General features: G+C 51.8%; 2 protein-coding genes across 2 annotated transcripts in view; one reads left to right on the top strand and one right to left on the bottom strand.

The window, feature by feature from the left end:
• The window catches only part of gemin5 (gem (nuclear organelle) associated protein 5), a 41190-nt gene extending 33783 nt beyond the window's left edge, over positions 1-7407 (top strand). Inside the window, exons 25-28 of the mRNA XM_078411680.1 lie at positions 510-672; positions 2766-4086; positions 4832-4919; positions 5849-7407. Of these exons, the coding sequence (XP_078267806.1) occupies positions 510-672; positions 2766-4086; positions 4832-4919; positions 5849-6025 (1749 nt within the window). The 3' untranslated portion in view covers positions 6026-7407. The remainder of the gene's footprint in view (positions 1-509; positions 673-2765; positions 4087-4831; positions 4920-5848) is intronic.
• A 4606-nt stretch (positions 7408-12013) lies between these two features.
• The window catches only part of tnip1 (TNFAIP3 interacting protein 1), a 34063-nt gene continuing 29385 nt past the window's right edge, over positions 12014-16691 (bottom strand). The window contains 1 exon segment of the mRNA XM_078410995.1: positions 12014-12121. Coding sequence (XP_078267121.1) covers positions 12014-12121 — 108 coding nt within the window.

Here is a 16691-nt window from a genome sequence, read left to right as displayed (position 1 = left end):
TCACGGCGCCAGGCGGAAGAGGGCACTGCCCGAGCCGACTGTCTGCCCCCTTTCCGGGGTTACGTCCGCGCCCGGGTGGTGTTGGAGACCCCCCCCCAGGGTCCCTCAGTGACGACGATGGACAAACCCCGCCCCTCCAGCTCGTGGTTAGTGTCGGTGCGGTGGCGCAGCGCTCGAGACCCGGGTTTGATCCTGACTACAGGTGCTTACGGAGCCTTACGTTCTCTGTGGGTTTGCTCCGGCTTCCTCCCACACTCCAAACAGGTGCAGGCTTGTAGGGTAATTGTCTTCGGTAAAATTATGAATGGTCCCTAGTTAGTCGGATGGTGTTGGTGTTCAGGATGATCGCGGGTCGTGTGGGCCGAAGGGCCTGTTTCCGTGCTGTTCCTATAAAGTACCCGTGGCCGCTCCACGACCCGCATCCCCCGCCCCTCGATCTAGGCCCTGGGACTGGAGGCGTCTGCAGCAGAGATCCCTCCACTAACGAGGCCCATCTGCCCATCCCACAGCTGCTGTTCCACCTGTCGCACGAGGTGAGTGTGACGCTGGTGTGTGCGCTGGTCTCGGCGTACGGAGACTCGGTCACCGCGCTGCTCCACGTGCTTGTCCGCTGCCTCCGTGCCGGCAACTTCACCCTGATGCAGGACATGGGCAGCTTGCTGCTGCCGACCGGTGAGTGAAGCTCCCTCACACACCGTCGCACACTCACACTGAAGCTCCCTCGCACCGTCGCACACTCACACTGAAGCTCCCTCTACACCGTCGCACACTCACACTGAAGCTCCCTCTACACCGTCGCACACTCACACTGAAGCTCCCTCTACACCATCGCACACTCGCACTGAAGCTCCCTCACACCGTCGCACACTCACACTGAAGCTCCCTCACACCGTCGCACACTCACACTGAAGCACCGTCGCACACTCACACTGAAGCTCCCTCTACACCGTCGCACACTCGCAGTGAAGCTCCCTCACACCGTCGCACACTCACACTGAAGCTCCCTCTACACCGTCGCACACTCACACTGAAGCTCCCTCTACACCGTCGCACACTCACACTGAAGCTCCCTCACACCGTCGCACACTCGCAGTGAAGCTCCCTCACACACACACACACTCACAGTGAAGCTCCATCTTCACCGTCGCACACTCACAGAGTGAAACCCCCTCTCACACACACACACCACACACTCACAGAGTTCCATATATTAACTACTCTCTGGCTAAAGGAGTTCCTAATCGCCTTTCAAAATGAGCACGCTTTAATTCTGAGGCTGTGCCCTCTGGTCCGAGACTCTCCCACCAGTGGAAACATCCTCTCCACATCCACTCTATCTATGCCTTTCATTATGCTGTAAATTCCAATGAGGTCCCCCCATCAACCCTCTAAACTCCAGCGAGTACAGGCCCAGTGCTGTCAAACGCTCATCATATGCTCACCCACTCACTCCTGGGATCATTCTTGTGAACCTCCTCCTCTCCAGAGCCAGCACATCCTTCCTCGGATATGGGGCTAAAATCTGCTCAGTACTCCAAATGCAGCCTGACCAGCACCTAATAGAGTCAGCATTGCATCTCTGTTTTTGTATTCCAGTCCTCTTAATATCAATGCCAGCATTGAATTTGCCTTCCTCACTACCGATTCAACTTGCAAATTAACTTTTTGGGAGTCCTCCACCAGCACTCCCAAGTACCTTTGCACCTCCGATTTCTGGATTCTCTCCATTTAGAAAACAATCTACGCCTTTATTCTTATTCCGCACTTTGCGAAACTGAATTTCATCTGCCACTTCTCTGCCCACTCTCCTAACCTGCCTAACTCCTTCTGCAGAGTCCTTGCCTCCTCTACACTGCCTGCCCCTCCACCTATCTTAGCATCGTCTGGCCACAAAGCCTTCAATCCCCTTATCCAAATCATTAATATACAACATGAAGGGAAGTGGCCCCAACACTGACCCTTGCGGAACTCCACTAGTCACTGGCAGCCAACCTGAAACAGCACCTTTTATTGCAACTCTTTGCCTTAGTTTAGTTTAGAGATACAGCGCGGAAACAGGCCCTTTTGGCCCACCGTGTCCGCACCGCCCAGCGATCCCCGCACATTAACACTATCCTACACACACTATGGACAACTTTTACATTTACCTTATATTGCAACTCTTTGCCATCCAGCCATTCCGCTGTCCATGCTAGTATCTTCCCTTCAATACCATGGGCTCTCATTTCAGCCTGATGTGCGCCACTTTATCGAAACCCTTCTGAAACTCTAGGTACACAACATCTACAAACCTCCCCTCCGCCTGTCCTGCTATTAACTTCCTCAAATAACTAGCAGATTCATCAGGCAAGATCTTCCCTTCACAAAACCATGCTGACTTCAGCCTATTTTATCGTGAACTTCCAAGTACGGCGTAACCTTATCCTTTATAATTGATCTAAAATCTTACCAACCACTGAAGTCAGGCTAACCGGCCTACAGTTTCTGCTCTTCTGCTTTGCTCCCTAGTTGTACGGGGTTATATTCGCAATTTTCGAATCCTCAGGAACCACTCCTAAGTCTAGTGGTTCTTGAAATCACTAGACAGAGAGAAGAGAGAGACAGTCAGAAGAAATGGTCGGAGCGGACTCGATGGGCCTCAGGGGCCTATTTCCGTGCTGTATCTCTAAATTAAAATAGAATTTCATGTCTGAAGAATACCTCAGTGGTTTTGAAAGATGTTGAGGTGGTTTGGAAAGTAATCTTTTGGTCTCTTCTTTTACCAGGGCCAGAGTTCATCCCTGATTTGGAGGCCAAGCTGACCTCTGACCCCCTCGGCCTAGCCGCCCTCCAAAGCCTGCGGGCCTTCCTGTGTTACGGCCAGCTGTATGAGCTGTGGTGGAAGCTGGGGGCGGAACGTTCCAGAACCGGCGCGGAGGAGGGGAAGGAAGAGGGCCAGGGGGACGAGGAGGGAGGAGGTGGGCCCGGCCTCGGGATCTCAGCCTTGGAGCCTCTGGCCGAGGCCTGGTCGTGCCTGACTGGGTCGGGCTGCCTCCTGTCTGTGGAACATGCCAAGCTCCAGGCCCTGGACAGACGGGCAGCTGAAATCCAGCGAGCAGTGGCCGCGCTGGTCAGCGTCCACCAGAGACAGGTGGCCCACGGGCCTGGAGGTGGGCCCAAGGCTGAGGTCGGGCCTGAGCCTGAACTAGAGAGCAAGGCTGGAGTTAGGTCTGCATCCCCAACTAGGCCTGAGTCAGTAGTTAGGCCTGAGGCTAAGCCTGGAGTTGGCCTCGATCCTGAAATGGTGAGAGAAGCTGAAGTTATCCCTGGGTCTGCAGTTCGGCCCAAACTAGAAACCGAGCCTGAAATTGGGCCTGATCTTGGGGCCATGCCTGAACTTAAATTAGGGCCTGAGGCTGTGGTGAGTCCGAAACCTGAGACTGATCCTAGAGTTGTGCCCGATCTTGTAGCCCAGGCTGATCCTGAAATACAATGTGAGATGGGGCCTGAACCGGAGCCCACAGTTGGGCCCAAAACTGGGTCTGGAATTGGGCCTGATCATGGGGCCAGGCCTGAACTTCAAATAGGGCCTGAGGCTTTGGTGAGTCCAAAACCTGAGACTGATCCTAGAGTTGAGCCCGACCTTGTAGCCCAGTCTGATCCTGAAATACAATGTGAGATGGGGCCTGAACCGGAGCCCACAGTTAGGCCCAAAACTGGATCTGGAGTTGGGGCCAGGCATAATCCTGAATTGGAGAGCGAGGCTGGAGTTAGGCCTGAATGCGAGACTAAGCCTGGGGCCACAGTTAGGCCCGAACCTGTAATTGAGCCTAAAGTTAGTCCTGAGAATGAGACTAGGCCCGAACAAGAAATGGAGTGCGGAGCTGGAGTTGGGTCCGAAACTGAGACTGGAGATGGACACGAGACTGGGGCCGAGCCTGATCCTGAGGCGAGGACTGATGCAGAAAAGGAGCCTGAGGCTGGGCCTATAACCAGGCTTGAACTGGAAGCTGAGTTTAGGCCGGAACCAACGCCCGAGAACGGGTCGAAGGACGCGTCAGAAGAGACAACCTCTTCGACACAATGTGGAGGCGATCTTACGTTATGGTAATAAACCGTGTGGAACAACGGTGGGCGGGTTAGTGGTGCAGCGAGTAGAGCCGCTGCCTCACAGAGCCAGAGACCCGGGGTCGATCCTGACCATGGGGTGTGTGTGTGTGTGTCTTTCTCTCACTGTGTGTGTGTGTGTGTGACTGTCTCTCTGCGCGTGTGTCCGTCTGTGTGTGTGTGGATGATTATCTCTGTAGTGGGGATGGTGTGTGTGGATGATTACCCGTTTGATGGTGTATGGGGATGGGGGTGGTGACTATGTGTGGGGATGATTACCTGTGTGGTGGGGTGTGTGGGGATGGGGTGGTGTCTGTGTGTGGGGATGATTACCCCTGTGATGGTCTGTGTGGGGATGGGGGTGGTGTCTGTGTGTGGGGATGATTACCCCTGTGATGGTCTGTGTGGGGATGGGGGTGGTGTCTGTGTGGGGATGATTATCTCTGTAGTGGGGTGTGGGGATGGTGTGTGTGGATGATTACCCCTTTGATGGTGTATGGGGGTGGTGACTATGTGTGGGGATGATTACCTGTGTGGTGGGGTGTATGGGGGTGGTGACTGTGTGTGGGGATGATTACCCCTGTGATGGTCTGTGTGGGGATGGGGGTGGTGTCTGTGTGTGGGGATGATTACCCCTGTGATGGTCTGTGTGGGGATGGGGGTGGTGACTGTGTCTCTGTCTGTCTGTGGATGATGGCCAGTGTGGGGGTGGTATCTGAGTTGACTCTCCCCGTTTCCTCGGCAGTGCGGAGGGTCCGGGCTCGATGCTGAGTCTGACGCAGGAGTTACAGCGCGTGTACAGAGAGCGGGAGACCATCGCAGAGATCGTGAAGGTGAGGGGGTAGGGAACGGGGGGGGGGGGGGGGAGGGAAGGAGTGTGTTCCCAGAGACTGTGGGCCTGGTGTTAAGGATTGACTCCACACCCCCTCCCAGCCCCCCCCCCCCCTCCCCCCCTCTGCTATCCACCAGAGTTCTTGGCCCTCTACCGACCCCCAATTCTGAACCTTGTAGAGGGTAGGGGCAGCAGGGTAGTGCGCTGCGGTCGAGTTGCTGCCTCACAGCTTCAATCCTGACCACGGTGTTATTTGATGGAGTTTGTTCGTTCTCCCCATGACCGCGTGGGCTTTCCCGGTATTCTGGTTTTGTTTTGTTTATTGTCACGTGTGCTGAGGTACAGTGAAAACTGTTTTTTTGTGGCGTGCTATCCAGTGAGCAGAAAGACTACGCATGATTACAACAAGCCTTTAGACTTCGGAGATACAGTGGCGGAAACGGGCCCAAATCAACCTGTGTTCCACAGCCACCTCCACATCTCAATGACTTGCGCGTTTGTTGGTTAATTGACTTCTGTAAATTGTCCTCTAGTGTGCAGGGTATAATTAGTGTACGGGGATCGCTGGTCGGCGTGGACTCAGTGGGCTGACGGGCTTGTTTCCGCGCTGAATCTCTAAAGTCTAACGGCTTGATTATAATCATGTATTGTTGTTCCACTGACTGGATAGCAAGCAACAAAGAAAGGCTTTCACTGCATTGCGGTACACATGACAATAATAAACTAAATGAAATTCAACTCTACTGTACTGTATTATACTAAACTATATACTATGCTAATCTATATGCTGCACTGTACTAAACCACTATACTAAACAGAAGGGCCTGTTTTCCGCACCGTATCTCTAGTCTAATGTGTGTCTACGGGATTGCAAGCCCCACTTTCCGCTGTGAAGGCACTGACAGCCTCCCCTGTTGTCTTCTCTTACAGCGCCACCCCTTCCCTGACGTGTCAGAGTGCTGCCTCCTCCTCCTTTCCCTCCACTCCCTCGCCCCCTCCCTCCTCCCCCCCGACCTGCCCCCCCGCTCCCTCTCCCTCCTCCGGGATCACGGCTCCGACCGGGAGCGACACTCCGCCATCCGGATATACCGTCCGGATACCGTCTGACGCGAAGGGGAAGGGAGACCGACGGTCCCGGATGCTCCGTTCCGGATATTCCATCCGGATACCGTCTGAGGCGAAGGTTTAGAGACTGGTGCTCCCGGGAGTTCTGCTCTGGATATTCCGTCCAGATACCATCTGAGGCGCTAGAGAGAGACTCCGGCGTTCCCGGGAAGTCCAAGCATCCGGATATATCCTGTCTGAAGCAAAGGGGGGGAGAGAGAATTCTCCCCACGCTTCCAGGTACGAACCTCTCCTCAAAAGGGTTGGGATTGCTCAGGAATCTCACTCACGATCGGAGCGCCCAGTCCACACCCTCACTGTTCCTCAGACAGAGCACACACGCCCATGCCAAAGGAAGACTCAAAGTGCTGGAGTAACTCAGCGGGTCAGGCGGTATCTGTGGAGAACTGACTCTTTCTGGACACTTCTTCAGACTGTTGGTGGGGAGAAAGCTGGAAAAGAGAGCTCTTTTTTTTTGTATTGCCCCCTCATTCTCTCCCAACTATTTTCTCCCCCTCCAAAAATCAGTCGGAAGAAGGGTCCCAACCCAAAATGTCACCTATCCATGCTCCCCAGAGATGCTGCTTGACCCACTGAGTTATTCCAGCACTTTGCGACTTTTTGTATAAACCAGCATCTGCAGTTCTTTGTGTCCCCACTTATCCCAGAGGGCCTGGCTCTCTCTGCTGAACCCCAATAGACATTCCTCCATGGACCTCACTCCCCCAGACCTGCCTTCCCATGGGTCACGGTGCCCTTACCAACATCTAGAGAGAGAGGACCATCTCTCAGATAAAGCCCCGTTGGTCAGAAGGAGTGCAGCAGTCAAGATCTCTGCAGATCAGCCAGCAAGGAGATACTTCCTTCCTGGGAGATGGCTGCCTCTGTTCTTTCAACAGAAGATAGAGAGGCACATTCTCTGAAGATCTCAGGAGAAGCGATGAATTGAGCCAGCCATTAGACACTTCCTTCCTGGGAGATGGCTGCCTCTGGTCTTTCAGCAGAAGATGGAGAAGTACGTTCTCTGGATCTCTCAAGATCTCTAGAGATGTGAAGGACCAAGCCAGCAAGGAGACACTTCCACCCTGGGAGATGGTTGCCTCTGGTCCTTCAGTAGAAGACAGCGAGCCACATTTGTGAACCACGACAATGTAGAGGATGAGGCAGCACCATGGATTCCAATCGTTGGATATGAAACTTCTCAACACCAGTAGTGGACCAAGCAGATACTGTGACTGGGAGCACAGCCGTGGGTTTAAAGGCTAGCGTGTCTTTTTGTTTCCCCGTTAATACAGGAGTCCACTTTCAAGTTAAGGTTAACTTTGTGCACGGGCCGGCTAATTTCTGAGTTGTAACTATAATCCTGTTTTTATACAATAAATGTTCCTGCACCATCATCTGTAGCTTTCTGGTCCTTTCATGGTTCGCTGGATGACCGGGACGGAGGAGATGGCTGCAGAGAGCCTTTATGGTCAACTCCAGCTTGGACTTTGGGTACGGTGCCGGAACCTGGCGGCTCTTGTTCAGGGACTCTGTGGGCTACGTCTATGCATTATCTACTTAACCAGCACAGTGGAGCAGTGTTACAGCTGCTGCCTCACAGCGTCGGAGACCCAGGTTAGATACTGACTGCGGGTGCTGCCTGCATGGAGTTTGTACGTTCTCCCAGTGATCGTGTGGCTTTCCTCCGGGTGCCCCGGTTTCCTCCCACACTCCAAAGACATGTGGGTTTGGAGGTTAATTGGCTTCAGTAAAAATTGTAAATTGTCCCTAGTGTGTAGGATGGTGCTAGTGTACAGGGTGACCGCTGGTTGGCGTGGACTCGGTGCATGTTTCCCTGCGGTATCCCTAAAGTAAACAAGTTAACTGGAGATTGTAATTGTGTTTAGTTCAATAGTTCTTTCTTGTCATGTCTCCACTGCACAGCGACATTCTTGCACGCGTCGCCATATTTTGGCCCCGTTTACAAAAAGTCCGGTCGGTCCACGCACTCTATGGACTGATGAGGCAAGTACTATAGCACCTTTTGAGAAACATTTGGACATGTATATGGATGGGACAGATTTAGAGGGATGTGGGCCAAACGCAGGTAGGTGGGACTAGTGTAGTTGGGGCATGTTGGGTGGTGTGGGCAAGTTGGGTCGAAGGGCCTGCTTCCACGCTGTGTGACTCCGTGACACGGCACAGATCCTGACCTCGGGCACTGCGTTTGGAGTTTGCACATTCTCACTGTGACCACGTGGGTTTCCTCCTACATTCCAAAGGCGTGCAGGTCTGTCGGTTAATCTGCCTCTGTAAATTCCCCCCTAGTGTGTAGGGAGTGGATTCGAAAGTGGGATAACATAGAACTAGTATGAACGGGTGATTAATGGTGGGCATGGACTTGGTGGGCCAAAGTGCCTGTCCTCGCACTGTCTCTCTAAACTAAAAATATATAATAATAATGCATTACATTTATATAGCGCTTTTCAAACACTCAAAGATGCTTTACAGGGATTTCTAGAACATAGAGAAGTGAATAAATAGATAAATAAGTAAACGAACAGAGAAAGGAGACAGAAGGTGAGGTGACCTTCAGTGGTTGAAGGCAGTGCTGAAGAGGTGAGACTTCAGTGATGTTTTGAATGTGGTGAGTGAGGCTTCTATACCTTTGGCAGCTTATTCCAAACTATAGTCTGGATGAATAGTTGTCCCTGAGGTCTCTCCTGGATCTTTCACCTTAAGCACTGTTTTGTTTAGAGATACAGCACAAAAACAGGCCCTTCGGCCCAGCAAGTCAACGCCGACCAGCGATCACCCCATACAATAGGATTAATCCTACACATTAGGGACAATTTACAATTTTACCAAGCCAATTAACCTACCAACCTGTACGTCTTTGGAGTGTAGGAGGAAACCGGAGCATTCGGGGAAACCCCACGTGGTCACAGGGAAAACGTACAAATTCCATAAAGACTGCACCCGTAGCCAGGATCGAACCTGGCGCTCTGTGGCAGCAACTCTACCGCTGTGCCAACGAGCCTCTAAACTATCTCTAAACTAAACTAATAGGCAACAAATTCCACAGATTCACCACCGTCTGGCTAAAGAAATTCCTCCTCGTCTCCTTTCTAAAGGTACATCCTTTTATTCTGAGACTGGCCTCTGGTCCTAGACTCTCCCAATGGTGGAAACATCCTCTCCACATCCACTCTATCCACGTCTTTCACTATTTGGTCATTTTCAACGAGATTCCCTCATCTCCAGCGAGCGTAGGCCCAGTGCTGTCAAACGCTCATCTTGTGTTAACCCAATTATCCCTGGGATGATACTTGTAAATCTCCAATGCCAGCAATCTAGGTACAGTGAAAGGCTTGAGTTTAGTTTAGAGATACAGCCTGGAAACAGGCCCTTCGGCCCACTGGGTCTGCGCCGACCGGCGATCCCCGCACATTAACACTATCCCACACCCACTGGGGACAATTTTTACATTTACGAAGCCAATTAACCTACAAACCTGTACGTCTTTGGAGTGTGGGAGGAAACGGAAGATATCGGGGGGAAAAACGCACGCAAGTCACAGGAAGAACGTACAAACTTCATACAGACAGCGCCCGTAGTCGGGATGGAACCCGGGTCTCCAGCGCTGCATTCGCTGTAAGGCAGCAACTCTACCGCCGCACCACCGTGATGGCATGCTATCCAAACAGATAAGATAATACTACACGTGAATATGTCTGGACCCTCGCCAACAACGCCAGCACATCCGTCCTCGGATATGCGGCCCAAAACTGCCCACAATGTCCCCCTCGGTGGTCTGACCAGTGCCGTATAAAGTCTTTATCAATACAAAAATTCTACTCAGAATAAAGAAGGTCACGGAGCAGAAATGTGTACATGGCACAGTGAGAGAAGGTCAGTGTAGGACAAGTCCAGGCACTCCGCGATCTACCGCTTCGCTTCTCTGCCAAACGTTGTCGCAGGCTGAAGGGAAGATCAAGTCAAGATTCATTGCAACCTGTCGGACAAAGAACCTATTGAGGAAACGGGAGAAGCTTGGCACCAGAGATGACATGTAGCTGGACAAATACACTGCAGATGCAAAAGCAATCGCCCACCACAGGGGAGGGGGAGGGGGAGGGGGAGGGAGGCAAGGGACTGGAATGCTGTGCGGAATGTTGTGTGTTCCTGTAATGAGTGATTGGGGTGGTCTTCGTTAAACGTCGGGCTCCATCTACACTTCACGAGGCCACCGGCAGAATCAAGGAGCAGCCTCAGAGTGTAGACTTGTTTCCTTTAGTGTCACGCGTCCCGAGGTACAGTGAAAAGCCTCTGTTGCGTGCTAACCAGTCAGCGGAATGACCATGGCAGCAAGTGGTCTGAAGAAGCTTCTCGAACCGAAACGTCACCCATTCCTTCTCTCCAAAGATGCTGCCTGTCCCGCTGAGTTACTCCAGCTTTTTGTGTCTTATCAGCGGAATGACTATACATGATTACAAGCCTTCAGACTTTAAAGGTACAGCAGCGGAAATAGGCCCAAACACAGAGAGCAGAAAGACAATACATGATTACAATCGATCCATTAACAGTGTATGGATTCATGATAAAGGAATAACGTTTAGTGCACGGTAAGGTCAACAAAGGATAGTCAGAGGGTCACCAAAGTGGTAGATAGTAGTTACTACCTTTGATGACCCTCTGACTATCCTTTGCTAACTTTACCTTGCACTAAATGTTATTCCCTTATCATTGGCACAGCTCTCACAAACCAACCTCCCTTCCATTGACTCCATCTACACTTCACGCTGTCTCAGCAAGGCCACCAGCATAATCGAGGACCAGCCTCACCCCCGTTACTCCCTCTTCTCCCCTCTCCCATCAGGCAAGAGGTTCAGAAGTGTGAAAACGTACACCTCCAGAATCAGGGACGGTTTCTTCCCAGCTGTCACCAGGAAACGGAACTGTCCTATCACCAACTGGAGAGCAATCCTGACCTCCCATCGACCACATTGGAGACCCTCGGACTATCTTTAATCGGACTTTACTGGACTTGCACTAAATATTATTCCCTTTATTCTGTATCTGTACACTGTGGACGGCTTCATTGTGATCATGTGTAGTCTTTTCACTGAATGGAACAAGAGCTTTTCACTGTACCTCGGTACACGTGACAATCATAACTAAACTAAATTAATTGGGACTTCAAATTCCACTCCAGGCAACATTTTGGTGCAGAGTGGTGGGGGCCTGGAACGTGCTGCTGGGGGTGGTGGTGAAGGAATATAGGATAGTGGAGTTTAAGAGGCTTTTAGATAGGCACATGGATATGGAGAGATATGGATCACGTGCAGGCAGATGAAAGTTGGTCTTGTCATTCGTGTTCGGCACGGACATTGTGGGCCGAAGGGCCTGTTCCTGTGCTGTACTGTACTGTTCTATCTTCTATTGCCTTTGAAAGCCCCACAGATTTTCCACACTTGCAGGGTGACAGTGGCACAGCGGGTAGAGCCACTGCCTCACAGCGCCAGAGACCTGGGTTCGATCCTGACCTTGGGTGCTGTCTGTGGAGTTTACACATTCTTGTCAGTTGGATGTTCAGCTGTGATCTTATCAAATGGTTAAGCATACTCAGAAGGGTTGAATGGCCTGTTCCTGTACTCTGCTTGTTTGAAAAAAGACATTAAAAGTTTTAGAGTTTAAAGATGCAGCATGGAACAGGCCCTTCGGCCCACCGAGATCGCCCTATACACTAGCACTATTCTACACACTATGGACAATTTACAATTTTTACCAAAGCCAATTAACCTACAAACTTGTACGTCTTTGGAGTGTGCAAGGAAACCGGAGCACCTGGAGAAAACCCATGCGGTCACAGGGAGAACGTACAAACTCCGTACAGACAGTGCCAGTAGTCAGGATCGAACCCAGGTCTCTGGCGCTGTGAGGCAGCAACTCTACCGCTGTGCTACCATGCCACCCCTAAATTAATGTGAAATGAAGACTGGACTAATGTCAATGTCTCTCAGGGAGCAGGTAGCAGATGGAGTGGTCCAGAGAGGTAAAGTGTCCATTACGCTGAGTGCCCATGGTTACTGTGAAAATACAAAGATCAGCCAACATCTAATAAATAAACCAACACAGGAATTATTGGAAGTGTAAATTAAATGGAGATAGTGGGATAGTCATTCCTGGGCATTTGAGTTATTGAAGCAGGCTGTGATGTAACCAGACAATATGCTGTCCACTGTACATCTGTGGAGGTTCAGAGAGTATTTGTTGACATAATGAATCTCCTCAATCTTCTAAGCAAGAAGAGGCATTGATGAGCTATCTTTATGACTGCATCAATGTGCTGGGTTCTCTGCCGCAGATCGCTACAGTTGCATAGAAATTTATGTGTAACTGGACCAAGTGGATCCGTTGGACCCAAACCACTCCTGCATTAGTGCAGCATCCTCTCCCCCCACCCCCCACTCCTCCCTCCCCCCCCATCCCGCCCCCTCCCTCTCCCCCATCCCCTCCTGCCCCCTCCCCCCCCCACTCCTCCCCCCCATCCCCTCCCACCTCCCTCCCTCTCCCCCATCCCCTCCCTCTACCCCCATCCCCCTCCCTCTCCCCCCCATCCCCTCCCTCACCCCCCCATCCCCTCCCTCTCCCCCCCATCCCCTCCCCTCTCCCCCCCATCCCCTCCCTCTCCCCCCATCCCCTCCCTCTCCCCCCCATCCCCTCCCTCTCCCCCCATCCCCTCCCTCTCCCCCCCATCCCCTCCCTCTCCCCCCCATCCCCTCCCCTCTCCCCCCAACCCCTCCCTCTCCCCCCCATCCCCCTCCCTCTCCCCCCCATCCCCTCCCTCTCCCCCCCCATCCCCTCGCCTCTCCCCCCCATCCCCTCCCTCTCCCCCCCATCCCCTCCCTCTCCCCCCCATCCCCTCCCTCTCCCCCCCCATCCCCTCCCTCTCTCCCCCATCCCCTCCCTCTCCCCCCATCCCCTCCCTCTCCTCCCCCCCCATCCCCTCCCTCTCCTCCCCCCCATCCCCTCCCTCTCCTCCCCCCATCCCCTCCCACCCCCCTCCTCCCCCCATCCCCTCCCAACCCCCTCCTCCCCCCCCCACTCCTCCCACCCCACTCCTTCCCCCCATCCCCTCCCTGCCCCCCTCCCTCTCCCCTCCTGCCCCCCTCCCCTCTCCCCCCCTCCCTCTCCCCCCCTCCCTCTCCCCCCCTCCCTCTCCCCCCCACTCCTCCCTCCCCACTCCTCCCCCCCACTCACCCCCCCTCTCTCCCCCCCCCACTCACCCCCCCTCTCCCCCCCCCCACTCCTCCCTCCCCCCACCTCCTCCCTCCCCCCACCCTCTCCCCCCCCCCACTCCTCCCTCCCCACTCCTTCCTCCCCACTCCTTCCCCCCCCCTCCCTCTCTCCCCCCCTCCCTCTCCCCCCCCCCCCCCCCGCTCTGGGTGCCCCTTTACAGGAGGGATGTGGAGGAGGTTTACCAGAATGATGCCTGGATTAGAGGGTTTCAGTTACAGGGAGATGGTGGACAGACTCAGATTGTTTTCTCTGGATTGCTGGAGGCTATGGGGAGACCTAATAGAAGAATATAAAATGATGAGAGCACAGATAGGTAGACAGTCAGAAACTTTCTCCAGGGTGGAAATGTTAAAGACTTGAAATAACAGCTTGAAAGCTGAGAGGGGGCAAGTTTGAAGGAGATATGTGGGTGCTTGGCTTTTTACACAGTGGGTGGTGGGGGAGGCAGATACGAAGTTTAAGAAGCCTATGGATAGGCACATGGATATGAGGAGAATGGATCACAGGCACTCCCTCTTTCTTTCTCGCTCCCTCCCTCCTTCCCCTCCTCCTCCCTCCTCACTCCCTCCCTCCCTCCTCCTCCTCCCTCCTCCCTCCCTCCCTCTCCCTCCCTCCTCCTCCCTCCCCACTCACTCCCCCCCCACCTCACTCTCTCCCTCTCCCCCCTCCCTCTCCCCTTTCCTCCCTCCTTCCCCCTCCCCCTTCCCCCCCTCCCTTCCTCCCTCCCTCCCTCCCTCCCTCCCTCCCTCCCTCCCTCCTTCCCCCCCCTTCCCTCCCTCCTTCCCCTTTCCCTCCCCCCTTCCCCCCCTCCTTCCCCCTTCCCTCCCTCCTTTCCCTCCCCCCTTCCCTCCTCCTTCCCCCCTTTCCCTCCCCCCTTCCCTCCCTCCTTCCCCCCTTTCCCTCCCCCCTTCCCTCCCTCCTTCCCCCTTCCCTCTCTCCTTCCCTCCTTCCCCCTTTCCCTCCCTCCTTCCCCCCTTTCCTCCCCCCTTCCCTCCCTCCTTCCCCCCTTCCCTCCCTCCTTCCCCCTTCCCTCTCTCCTTCCCTCCTTCCCCCCTTTCCCTCCTTCCCCCCTTTCCCTCCTTCCCCCCTTCCCTCTCTTCCTTCCCTCCTTCCCCCCTTTCCCCCCTTCCCTCCTCCCTCCCTTCCCTCCTTCCCTCCCTCCCTCCCTTCCCTCCCTCCCTCCCTCCTTCCCCTCTCTCCCTCTTTCTTTCTCTCCCCTCCTCCCTCTATCTGTCCCGTCCCTCCCCCGCCTCTCTCCCCTCCCCCCTTCTCACGGTGTCCTCCCCAAAGCGGCAGTCTACACAGTGGGAGTGATCTACATGGTAGTAAGGTGCAGAGCAGAGCAGAGCACTGCACCACACCAGACCAGGGCGGCTCCCAGAGAGAGAGGGAGAGGGTTGACTGCAGGGGAGAGACGGCAGAGAGAGAGACGTTTCGACCGCAGCTCCGGGTAAGTATCAGAAGCGGCGACTGAGAGAGATGCAAGAGCCATTCTGTAATCACTTTATAACCATCGTTATGGAGGCGAAACAATAACTGCAGCGTTACTTAAACATACGTTTCAACAAACAAGTCATTGTTTTTTAAAAATATTCTCAAATGCCAAATTGCTTAAAAGTTTGCAAATTAAAGTTTGCAATTTTAAAAGAAATTGCACCTAAAATGAGAAGATGGAAACGCATCGATTTTTTGAAGTCATCATTCAGTGTAGAAAGAATTAAATGTCAATATTAGTGACATTACACACGGCTGGCTGTGTGTTGGACTAATAATAACAACTAGAACACAATTGGTTTTTAAATATTCCGAAAAGCCAAATTGCTTAAAAGGTTGCGAATTAAATACTTAAATACTTATTTAAAAATATATATGTACAATCGAAAATGTATCGAATTTTTAAAGCGTTTCATTCAATGTAGATAGAATTAACTGGAAATGTTAGTACTGCTGTATGCTGGGTTTATAAAGTACATTTATACCTTTACAGAATATCGTGTCACTTCGAAAGGATTGTTTTAAATGCTAACTCCAACCCATTAAAAGTAAATTCATGTAATTTCTAGATGTCAGTTTGCCGAGTTTTTCAAGGTGAAATGGATAATTTTTTTTAAAAGGCGATTGTTTTCAAAAAAATATTCATAAATGTCACCTTACTTAAAAGCTTGCAAATCAAATGCTTATATTTTTAAAGAAATTGTATTTAAAATGAGAAGCTGAAAATGTATCGAATTTTTAAAGACTCAGTCTGGGAGAATTAAATGAAAATGTTAGTACTGTTATTGTATGCTGGACTTAAAAGGTACATTTCGATGATAGGTTACTTCTAAAATATTGTTATTAATTTCCTAGCCCATTAAATGTAAATACATTTTGTTTCTGGGTGTCAGTTTGCCTAACTTTCAAGGTGAAATGCTCCATTTAAAGAAAAAATAAATCATTGTTTTTTAAAAATATTCTGAAAAGCCAAATTGCTTAAATGTTTGAAAATCAAAAGCTTATCTTTTAAAAGAAATTGTATCTAGAATGAAAAGCTGAAAATGTATCAGATTTTTAAAGTTTCATTCGGTATGGAAAGAAACGAAAGTATTAGTGTTGCTGTGTGTGTGTGTAAAAAAAGATTTTAATTAAATTTGTTGGTTTGGAGAGAAATTGAATTGCTAAGTGTGGGGTTAAAAAGCTTTAGAACGAAATAAGGATTGTGGATTTGAATGTGTCTTTGATAAATATTTTGCTTTGAGAAATGTTACTTTTGTTTCTGAGGACAAAGGAAATATTTACCATTGAATCTAAAATGTGATCTGCAAATCAGCTCACACATTGTTTAAGCTGATACAAACTGACTGTTTCAAGATAACTCTGTGACTTTGTACTGCAGCGTAGGAAGGAACTGCAGATGCTGTTAGGGTAGGGCACAAAATGATGGAGTAACTCAGCGGGACAGACAGCGTCTCTGGAGAGAAGGGATAGGTGACGTTTCAGGTCGAGACCCTTCTTCAGACAAGTTGTGTTTCTTTGAGGAGACAGAGAAGAGGGTTCAAAATGTAGAAGCAAGAAACTGCAGATGCTAGCTAAATACGCAAGGGGAATCAGAGTGCTGGAGTAACTCAGCGGGTCAGGGCAGCATCTCTGCAGGATCATGGGTGGGGCGACATTTCAGGTCAGACCCTTCGGACAGATTGTAGGGAGAGGGGGAGGAGAAAGCTGGAAAAGGGGAGAGGCAGGACAAATCGTGGCAGGTGACAGGTGGACGCAGGCGACGGGGGGTGGTTGGAACAAAGGCCAGAGATAAGAACTGAAGGTATGAGACAGGTTTGCAGAGTTGCGGATTGTAAAAGCCAGTGGGAGGCAAGGAGGATGGAGCGGAGAAATAGATGGTAGTCCAGGT

This window comes from Rhinoraja longicauda, chromosome 14, assembly GCF_053455715.1.
Source record: "Rhinoraja longicauda isolate Sanriku21f chromosome 14, sRhiLon1.1, whole genome shotgun sequence".
Classification (NCBI taxonomy): domain Eukaryota; kingdom Metazoa; phylum Chordata; class Chondrichthyes; order Rajiformes; family Arhynchobatidae; genus Rhinoraja; species Rhinoraja longicauda.
The sequence above is the reverse complement of the archived record's forward strand: the minus strand, read 5'-3'. Positions and strand labels throughout refer to the sequence as shown.